This window comes from Elephantulus edwardii, unplaced genomic scaffold (genome assembly GCF_000299155.1).
Source record: "Elephantulus edwardii isolate Elephantulus edwardi_28Jun2011 unplaced genomic scaffold, EleEdw1.0 scaffold00055, whole genome shotgun sequence".
Lineage (NCBI taxonomy): Eukaryota > Metazoa > Chordata > Mammalia > Macroscelidea > Macroscelididae > Elephantulus > Elephantulus edwardii.
The window spans coordinates 13,063,060-13,074,130 of record NW_006399805.1 but is presented as its reverse complement, the minus strand read 5'-3'; the positions used below and the strand labels follow the sequence as shown (position 1 = coordinate 13,074,130).

General features: G+C 46.8%; 1 protein-coding gene across 1 annotated transcript; it reads right to left on the bottom strand.

The window, feature by feature from the left end:
* Positions 1-229: 229 nt before the first annotated feature.
* Positions 230-1,171, bottom strand: LOC102848791 (olfactory receptor 2A1/2A42-like). The gene has a single exon (XM_006887271.1). It carries the CDS (start codon positions 1,169-1,171, stop codon positions 230-232), a length of 942 nt encoding a protein of 313 aa, XP_006887333.1.
* Positions 1,172-11,071: the final 9,900 nt, after the last annotated feature.

Below are 11,071 nucleotides of genomic sequence, written 5' to 3'. Positions count from 1 at the left end.
CCTGTCCATGCCTGCTACTCTCCTGTCACCAAGGAAATCCAAATATTCTTAACTCCTCTATCGGCTAAAGAAAAAGTTTGAGAGGACGACGTAGAAAAATGCAGTGAACTAAACTCTTCTTGAGGAAGAAGGAGAGCATCTTGCAAAGTTTCCTGGCCAGAGAGAGCTCAGAGCTTGCCTGGTATTTGGCCCCTGGTGAGTGGTCCTACTCAGGCCGGGGACTCGGGGTTCAGCCCATTTGGGAATGAACCTCCCTGGACAGCACCCTCCACAGGGCTCCTTTGACCTCTGCGTTCCTCAGACTATAGATCAGAGGGTTCAGTATTGGGTTGAAGATGCTGTAAAATAGGAAAAGGACTTTCTGCTGTTCCTCAGACTGGCCGGATTTGGGGGTCATATAAGTGACCATGGCACTGCCGAAGTAGAGCCCCACCACGCAGAGGTGGGAGGAGCAGGTGGAGAAGGCCTTTCTGCGCCCGCCCCCGGACTGGATCCTCAGGATGGCGACGAGGATGCGGGTGTAGGAGACCAGCACCAGGCAGAGGGGCCCCACCAACACTAACAGAGCAGCAACTAAGATGACCACCTGGTTAGGCCAAGTGTCTGCACAGGCCAGCCTGAGGAGAGACAGGAGCTCACAGAAGAAGTGGTTGATCTCCTGAGGCCCACAGAAGGGCAGCCGCAGGATGAGGCTCAACTGGACCAGAGCCAGCAGGGAGCCACATGCCCAGGAAGCCATTGCCAGAGAGGTGCAGAGTCTCCGGCTCAGGATGGCGGAGTACCGGAGGGGGTGACAGATGGCCATGTAGCGATCATAGGACATCACCAACAAGAGCAGACACTCTGTCAGAGCAAAAGTCAGGAAGAGGAAGGTCTGAGCCAGGCAACCAGCAAAGGAGATGGGCATGGCGGGACTCAGGAGGTTTGCCAGCATCCGGGGCACCGTGTTGCAGGCATAGGCTATGTCGATGACGGCCAGGTGGGAGAGGAAGAAGTACATGGGGGTATGCAGCCTGGGGTCCACGGAGATGAGCCCCAGGATGGTCCCGTTCCCCAGCAGAGTAAAGGTGTAGAATAGGGAGAAGACTGCAAAGAGGGCCAGCTGCATCCTCGGACCAACAGGAAACCCCTTGAGGATGAACTCTGTGACAGACGTCTGATTTCCCCACATGTCTCTGCAAAGACAAAATTAGAGTTGATGACAGATTTGTCAAGAAAATCCGTTCTAGCCATTATTTTGTGAAAATAATAACATTTAGCATTATTGACTATCTGTTACACGCTAAGCTTATCATTTGATTTAACACCCATCTTTTCAGAAGATGTTGCTGGGTGCAGGACGCCTTGAACCAAGGCCAGTCAGGGTAGGCAGGGAGCAGCCCAAACCCCAGGAAGAGGAAGACTTAGATCAGGTAGGGACCATTTCAAGCTTGGATGTGCTGAGACCTCCTGCAGGTAATGGAAAGAATCCCCAAGGAAAGAATTCAAAGTAGGAAACCAAGAGTAGTTCTTGAAAGGGAAACAATTCCAGTTTCTACAACAGAAGGATCAGCAGAGTTTCCTGCAGAACAACTTCCCTCAACACTGAGAAATGAAGAAGGAGAAAGAGGAACTTGTCGATCAATGTAATTGATTCGATTGCTCAGAAGGAATGAGTGATTGGTCCTAATAGCGCAGAGATCAGCCATGGAAGAGCTTGGGGAACACTCTTCTACTCTGACACTCGTAGGGCGTCCAAAGCATCATCACAACGCTCAGGACACCTCAGGGAGGCAGGAGGGCTGGGCTATGACTCCGTGAATAGACACAAGTGTAACTGGTGTTTGGGGCACTCGTCTGGGGAAAGGCTTAGGCTAACGGTCCACGAGGAGCCGTGTGTGTCAGCCTGGCCTGAAGGCTTGAGGACGCTGCCCTCTCCAGCGGGGCTGCATCTACGCTGTAAATGGCTTCAGGGGTCAGTGAACAGTGACCCTCGCCCGTAAGTCTCAGCTACTTTCTTTGCTCTGATCTCATGCTCACTCACCATCAACCATTTCTTACACATTTGCCTTCTTGTCTTTTTGACAAACAAGGAATGTGCTGGCACTGGCCATTTTGCCATTCTGATTTGGATTTAAGAGTTGCATCCAGGTTTCCTCATTGTTCCATGTTTGGGGAGTGTCAGACAGCTCCTAAGATATGTGTGTGCTGAACCACATTTCTGAAGCCTGGTCTCCAGGATAAGGATCAAATCCTGGACTGAAAAGACCTCAGTGAAGTACAACTCAAGGAAGGTTTTAAAGCTGCAAATTGGACCTCGAGGTGTCCCCCACCCCCATCGGATAACCCCTACAGTAACGGAACGTAACTGTTCGACTATAAATATGACCAGTAAACAATGCAGAGGCACCAATGAGTATATTTAATGAGGCATTAACGACTCAATGGTAGAACTCCCATCTGCCACGGGAAAGACATACGTTAAGTTACTGGTCACCGCACCTTGTACACAGCTGCCACCCATCTGTCAGCAGAAGGTAGGTATTGATAAGATGCTGACAGGGATTCAATGGACGAGGAAGAAAGAGCTACTTATCTACTTCCAAAAACCAGCCAGGAAGAGCATTACGGGTCACAGCAATCCAGTCCCATGGTGCGTGAGGTCACTGGGTCTAACAACAGTGTGTACTGGAAAAAATGGACTGTTTTCTTATAATCATAATTGTCACAAAGGCTTGGGGCTCAGTCTAGCAGATGCTTCACAGGAGAAGAATGAGCACTCTCCTTTCATGTGGTTAACTGCCTCTGAAAACCCACTGGAGGGCCAGTTACGGGTTGGTTCTGACTTGACGGCACACAATGACAAAAGCGATAGCAGTTATAGAAACCCCTGGTCCATAGATTGTCATTTTCATATTATATGAAAAATGGCTGTTCCAGGCTAACCTTCTAAATTTACTTGGAAAACATGCGAAGTGCGTGGAGACACATGACTGACCATACGCATTTCCAGCTCTGTCTCCCAAGTTCGTCATCTTGCTCCTCAACAGCTCACAGGTTCCTCCTGACCTTCCAGGTGGTCACGTAAAGGAAAGGGAAGCAGAGCTTAATAAGTAAGGTTCTCTGAGTGCCTGAGACAGGAGGGAAGAGGGCTGCCTTGTGCCTTGAGTGTCTCTGGGGCTCCAGTTGAAGCCAGCATGCAACTTGCCAATAAGGAAAAGGACTTTGAATGGATTTGCTGAAGGAAAGAACAAAATACCTGTAAGGCATCTTGTACTGAGTCTGGCATCTCTGGACTGTTTCAATTTTGCATTGCTCTAATTGTACACAATTAAGGATACCCCTTCCCCCAAAAAAGACTTTTCTGAGGCAGAGTAAGACTAACTGAAAGTATTTTCAAAATGTTTAGCTACAGAATACTTGAAAAAACATTTCTATTTCACCCCCTTTCTCTCCTATATTTCTTTTCACTGCTACATAGATTGGAAATATTCAACTGAACGCAGATGGACTGAGTTTGCCGCAAGAACTCGGAAGGGTGAAAAGAGGGAAATAGGAGATAGAGCCCAGTCCTCAGTGGACCTGCCAACAATTCTGTGAAGGGTCAAAGAATACATCGTATATGTATGTACAGGTTTTCAATTCAGAAGTTGCCAACTTCTCTGATGACTCATTAATTACCTGGCATCTCCATGGTTTCAGAGTAAATATCTAAGCTTGAAGTAATTTCTTTACACATGAACAAACCTGTCCAAACTAGATGGAGTCGACATTTCAAAAAGCAATGTTTAAGGCCTGTTGATCTGACAAGCTCTTCTCTAAGGCGGCGTGTGAGTCACTGTACCATCCCTGCAAGGAAAGCTAGTATTTAAATTCTCAGATCAACTGAAGTACTGAGTGACCATGGTTCAAACAGTCAGAAACGTTAGAACCAACAACGAGGACATCCTTGATAATTTATCAATACTGGTTGTAAGAAAACAGTTTGTTTTTTCTAAAACATGCTATTGCTACTGACCCGGTGACCTCACACACCATGAGATTGGATTGCTGTGAGCTGTAACGCTCTCCCTGACTGGTTTTTGGAAGTGGATAAGCAGCTCTTTCTTCCTCGCCCATTTTAGTCAGAAGTAGTTGTTGCTGTGTGCCGTTGAGTCGAAACCAACTCATAGCTGACCCTCCAGCAGGTTTCCAGAGGCGTAAATGGCAAAGGAGGAGATTGTCCCTCCTCCCATGAATCAGCTGGTGGATTTGACATGGGTACTGTTGGGTTGGTAACATAACTCACTATTAAGCCCCCAAGGCTTGCTTAATAAGTAGTTGTTATTGTTGATTGCCTTCGAGTCAAGCACAACATATAGCAACCCTCTGAACAAAAGTCCTGAAGCCCCTCTACAACTACCAATATTTATCAAAGTTCATAGGGTTTCCGGAAACATATTGTTTAGCAAGTGGATGCCACTCCTGCTTCCAAACCTGTCATAGTATGTTATTGTTGTTATGGGCCATTGAGTTGCTTGTGATGCATAGCAACCCTATAGGTACAACTGCTCTGAACCCTTCCCTGTCCTGAGCCATCTCACTAACTCCAACACACCAACCCCCATCATTGATCATTCTCACCCAGGGTCTCCCTCTCCTGCACTGTCCTTCCACCCTTCAGAGCATGATGTCCTTCTCCAAGGACTGATCTCTCCTGGATATGTGCCCAAGTGAGGCGGACCTTCAAAATTCTAGCCTCCAAGGAGAGACTTGGTTTCATCCTCTCCAAGACAGACTGATTTGTTTCCTTGGTGGTCCACAGTATGTTCAACACTCTTCTCCAGAACATAACTCGAAGGCATCTATTCTTCTGTCATCCTTAGTCATTGTTCAACTCTCTGAAGCATAACAAGTAATTAAGAAGGCCATGGCCTGGATTAGATGTATCTTTGCATCTAGACTGACATTGTTTCTCTTCAACACTCTGGAGAGGTCCAGATTTTCCCAGTGCAATTCATCTTTTGATTTCCTGACTGCTGGTGTTAAGAGTGTTGATTGTGTATCTGAGCAAGCTGTAGTTGCTAACAACCTCAATCTCTTCTCCATCTAATTTGGTGCTGCAAATTGGCCCAGTGGTGAGAATCTTTGTCTTCTTAATGTTGAGTTCCAATCTATCTTGAAGACTACAGTCCTTGACCTTTTGTAGCAAGTGCTTCAAGTCCTCCTCAGTTTCCGCCAGCAAAGTTGTGTCATCTGCATATCGTAGATTGCTAATGAGTCTTCCTCCAATCCTGATGCCACACCTCTCCTCATAAAGCCCTCCTTTCTCAATGAGTAAGCAGAGGGCCAGCTAAAAAGAGGAAAGCGTCCACGCGGTGCACTGCCACACTGACTAGCGGTGGGCTGACAGCAGCTGTCGTGAAGGTGCCACAGGACTGGCCAGCACTGTGCTCCGAGTCGGAACCAAGTCGGTGGCCACAAACCCCGCCGCCACTCTCCCTGGATCTGCTCCTCTCTGCCTGGTGTGTCCAGCTCCCTAGTTCTGTAGCTCACTGTGTCTTTGGCTCCAGCCTTAGCTATCTTTCATTGTCTGGCTCCCCTTTTAAAATAGTTTCTCCTCATTCCTAATTTTCACTTTCTCTCTTTTAGAAATCCTGTTCACAAAATCTCCCATTCCTGCCTCTACCATATGTACCAGAGACTTGCAACTAGTCCCAATATCTGAGCAGGTTCTCAGAAGACTTTGATAACATAGAGACCCTAATGGGTCTCTTTGGAAAATACTACCTCATGGTGCATAGCAGCAACAGTTTTCTGCTAATATACTTATTTGGGAAATGTAAATAATCTGCATTAATACTTTCTTTTGGCACCAGCCATCAGGAAACCAAAAGCTGAATTGCACTGGGAAAATCTGCTGTCAAGGACCTGTCAGAGTGCTGAGAAGCAACGATGTCAGTCTGGAGAGTCAGGTGCGCCTGATCCAGGCCATGGTCTTTGCAATTATTTGCTGTGCGTCAGTGAACTGGACGATGACTAAGGATGACAGAAGGAGAATCGATGCCTTTGAGTTGTGGTGCTGGAGAAGAGTCTTGAACCTATCATGGAATGCCAAGAAAACAAATTGATCTGTCTTGGAGAGGGTGAAACGAAATTTCTCCTTGGAGGCTAGAATTTTGAAATTCTGTCTCACATACTCAGAGCACGTGGCCAGGAGAGGCTGGTCCTAGGAGGACATCATACCATAGGAGAAGGGTGGAGGGAGAGCGCAGGAGAGGAAGACCCTGGATGAGATGGACTGATTGAGTCACTGGGACAGTGGGGGTCAGTATGTCGGAGTCAGTGAGACTGGTTCAGGACGGGGCAGGCTTTAGAGCTATTGTACATAGGTTCACAATGAGTCAGAGGTGACTCAATGGCACACAACTACAACAACAACAACAACAACAACATATTGACACATTGCTGGTCAAGAAAAACTTTCTAACAACCCAGTGGTAGATGGAATTTGCCCCAGGACTTAAGAACAGTAAATGACACAGCTGAGCCTCTACATCTTGTGGTTCCTAACCTCTACACTATAATAGACAAAGCGCTAGTCAATAGGCCTTTTATTGTAAGAACCACCTTACCTCTGTAACTTGATTTATGCCACTATTAGAACCTCTACTTGGAATATTATTGCTTTTTAATTTTTGACTCATGTACTTTTAACTTGTTAGCTAAATTTGTGTCTTCTAGGATGCAACACTTCCATGATACATCTTCAAGGATATGAACATGTATGGCTAAGCACAATTGACAACAGTGCATCTAAATCCCAAAATCAATCTCCATAATAGTCTATGTGTTTCCTACTGCCAAAGGGGCCCTTTAGAGTAGTGAGAGAAGACCTTCACCCTGAAACCCACAGTGTCCCTTTTCAGCAGGAAGTAGCTAAGAGAATACGCCGTCCCCTTTTCCTTATGACTCAGGGTGAAGTCTCTCTCAGGGAGGAGTGATAGGGAATGGCAAGGGACACACTGACAAAGGAGATTAATCAGAACTGGCTTTGACAAGCACTGTGGCAATTGGACAAGTAAAACAGACATTCAAGGGCGGAAAAAAAAAGAAGAACGAACTGGGGAGGAGGGTAGAGAAAACAGTGCAACAATGAATGAATGAAAACCCAAAATCTCTGTAAATGTTCATTAAAACTAATAAAACAAAATAATTAAAAAAAATATCTAGGATTCCTGAATTGAAAAAAAAAGAAAAACTTTCTAATTGTATTTCAGAATCACATATTTAGGAATCAGAAACTTGGCTTCAAATATGGCTTACAAGTATTCTCCCTGCAAATAGGAGCCAGATAACATTTCCCCACTTCTATTCAATATTATATTGGAAATCTTAACCTGGACAATAAAGCAAGAAAGGTAAGAGACATTCAAATTGGAAACAAAAGGTTAAAACCATCTCTATTTGTTGACAATTTGATCTTTTACAGAGAAAAATCCCAAAGATGCAGAAAGAAACTGAATACAAATAATTGAAATATTCAGTAGAGTAATAAGGTCCAAGATCAGCATACAAAGATAAGTTGGATTCTTCTACAGTAACACAGATAATTCAGAAATGGGAATAAAAGAAAGAAGAATATTTATAATATCTACACAAAAGATTAAATACTTACGAATAAATTACCAGAGACCTATTAAAACCCTTCTAAAACACTAGTGCAAGAAACAAAAGATCTCTACATATTGGGAGACTATATCATGCTCGTGGATTAGAAGTGCGATTGGCACAGGACAGAGCAGAGTTTAGGGCTGTTGTACATAGGGTCGCTATGAGTCGCAAGCGACTCGACGGCACAGAACAACAGCAACAATAATATCAATACTGCCAAAAGCAATCCACAGACATACTACAACCTCAATCCAGAGCCTGTTATTATGTTCAAAGAGATGAAAAAGTAATCACTAACTTCATATGATAAACAAAGACCCTGGTCAGATGAAGCCCCCAGGGGACAGAGGGAGAGGCTGCACACTGCCCATCGCAAAGCCTGTCAGTCAGTCACGGGGTCAAATCACCTCTTCCCGGGACAATGGGAGACACACACACAGAGCTACCATGAGAAAACTCGGCCTGTGATGGATGGCTGATTCTTGACAAGAAGGTGAAGTCCATTATGTAGGGAAAAGACTCTCTCTAACGAAAGATGCTATGGGGGAAAAATCCATACCTTATCTCATATACAAAAGCCAGTTAAGGTGGATAAGATTGAAATAGAAGACCTAACACTCTCAGGCCGTAGGAGGGAAAACCAGGGCATGCTTACCCCAACCGTGCCGGCTCTGTTGAGTGTGCTATTGCGTATAGCAATGCCCCATCCCATTTTCCAGGCTGTAAATATTTATGAGAGGAGACTGCCCATTAATCTCCGGAGACGGAGACGCGGCTAATCCATTCGGACTGTTGGCCTTTGTTAGAAGCCGGCCACAGCCTGCCAACAACAAACACATCTTCTTTGGGAAAGCGGGGCCAGGGTGCTCCTTGAAGCAAGGTGGTGAAACTTTGTCTCATATACCTGGGGATGTTGCTAGGAGGGGCCTGTCCTCGGAAAAGGACGTCCTGCTTGGAAAGGTGAGGGGCCAGTGAGGTAGGGGACTAAGACGGGCTGACAGTGACTAGCAGAGAGGATGCTGGGAGTGAGGTTTAGATCTGTTGAGAGTTGCTATGACTTGTGGTCTACTCGATGGCACCTGACAACAACAACAACAACAAACATCATACTCTCAAAAGATTATCTCCAGCCAGCAACCACTGCCTCTTTCGGCTCTCTCCTGACCACTTCAACCACACCATACACACACTACTCACTCATATACACAGGTACCCCCGTCCCCGTCCACATAATCCCATATGTGACACATCATCACGAATGTACTTACACACACACAAGCCTCACACATTTCACATACTGATAGACCACACACGATCACACACACACACACACACACACACACACACACACACACACTCTTCACCCACCTCCCCCCCTTTCGGGTCTGAGGGAGTCGAGCATGTAAATGTAGTCTCTGAGCCACTGGGCAGGTGAGCACTATCCTTCTGCGGTGTCACTGGAAGAGACATCAAGGGTATGGACTGTGTAGACCTGGGATCATTTTGCTGATGGAACTTAAACATAAAGACGTCATTTTTCCTGAAATATAAGACCACATTGTAAAACACCTAGTGCAGCCTTCACAGGCATAAGAGCCCCTCACACAGAAATTCCCCGTTCTTTTACCAAAGCTGCTTTCACAGACTTTTCCTTGATGCATAAAGATTTTTAAAATCCCAATTTTGTACATATACTTTCTATTAGTAATACGTCCAGCTAATTTAGCATTGACCTTCCCTCAAGTCACCCCTGAGAGGGTTAGCAGTCAGCATTTATATACCCACTGTCCCTGGGTCAGTGCTGACTCTCAGTGACCTTGTGGGGTGAAGGAGCCTCATGGACAAGACTGGATATCTTTAGTAAAGCTGGCTGCCTCTTCTGTCTCCTCTGGAGAAGCTGCTGGGTTCAAACCGGTGACCTTCCAGTTAGAAGCCAGATGCTTTTACCTCCAGCACCAGCAGTGTGTCTTAGCACATGTAGAGAGGAGTAAAGCCTCTTTCCACTGCTTCTGTAAAAATGTCACAGCAGGGACCTGGGACCAAAAGCCACAGTGTCCAGGAGGCGTTTGTAGGTTCATCAAAGCAGAAACCTGGTGAGAACTCATGTTTAGAAGCACCTGTAGTCTCTCTGGAAGCTTCCGTGGTAGCCCCAGTGTCCACTGCTATTCCAGATGGAAGATGCCTCAGCACCCACGATAGAGGAGACTTTATTTTCTGATGGACTCGGGATGCCTCTTTGGGACATGGATGTGTGTCAGGACACATGGGTATGTCCCCCTCAGTGGGAGCAGTGATGAGGTCTCCTTGTCTGTCAACCCTGCAGGGTGCAGTAAAGAAGTGAAGACACCCACAGAACTCCCCTGGAAATGGCATCACCCCCCATCCCAGACATTGAGCCTCATGGGTGTCATGGGGCCCAGGGGGGCCTGTCGCACATGTTGGTCGTCTGGGACATCTGCCCAGTAGCAGCCCCATTGGACAGGAATAAGCTCCCCAATACCATGGAAGCCCAGCTTCTCCCCGCTGTGACCAGGGTCTCTGGAGCTGCTGTACAGATGACGGCAGCATGAACTAATGCCCACGGGCCCCCAAGTCAGCAGACCCCACAGACAGCCCAGAAGCCCAAGGATTGCTTGGGGTTGGAGAGTGTAGGGAGTCCAGAGAGAGCCTGTGGGGGTGCCAGGGGGCTCATTAGGACCTGCCTGGAAGCAGGGGGCCCTAGGGCACTACCCATCAATGTGAGTCTCCTTGGAAACATGCTCCCTTCTCTACCCGGTGGGAGGGGTACTGGATTCTCGTGTGCCCTCAGGACCTCAGGAGCGAAGCTGTCCCTGTCCAGAGGCCGCCCCTGGAAGGTCCCTCCCTCTCCCACCAGGGGAGCCCATGCTGGCTGCCAAGAGACTCACATTTATTTGTGTTTCCTATAATACTATACACAGGACAGTCAAGACTTTCCCACCAAGAAACTGTGCAAATCACAAACTACTGTATCTGCACAGAAATGTACTTGCTGACCCCCGGAGGGCATGACACCTACCTGGAAGCTGGGACAGCGTTCAATTTAGGGAATATACACCCATGATGCAGTAAGCACACATTTAGGGGCACAAATTGTAGCTTCAATGAAGCATGCATACTCCCCCATGTGTTTGTGTGTCTTTGTTGTTATATGCCGTCAAGTCGCTTGTGACTCATAGCGACCCTATGTACAGCAGCCCTAAACTCTGCTCTGTCCTGTGCCAATAGCACCATCTCTGATACACCATCCTGATGACCCCAGTCACTGAATCAATCCACCTCATAGAGGGCCTTTCCTTCCTGTGCTGTCCCTCCACCCTACCAAGCATGATGTTCCTCTCCAAGGACAAGTCCCTCCTTACAACATGTCCAAAGTATGTTAGACGGAGCCTCAGAATCCTTGCCTCCAAGGAGCCACCCA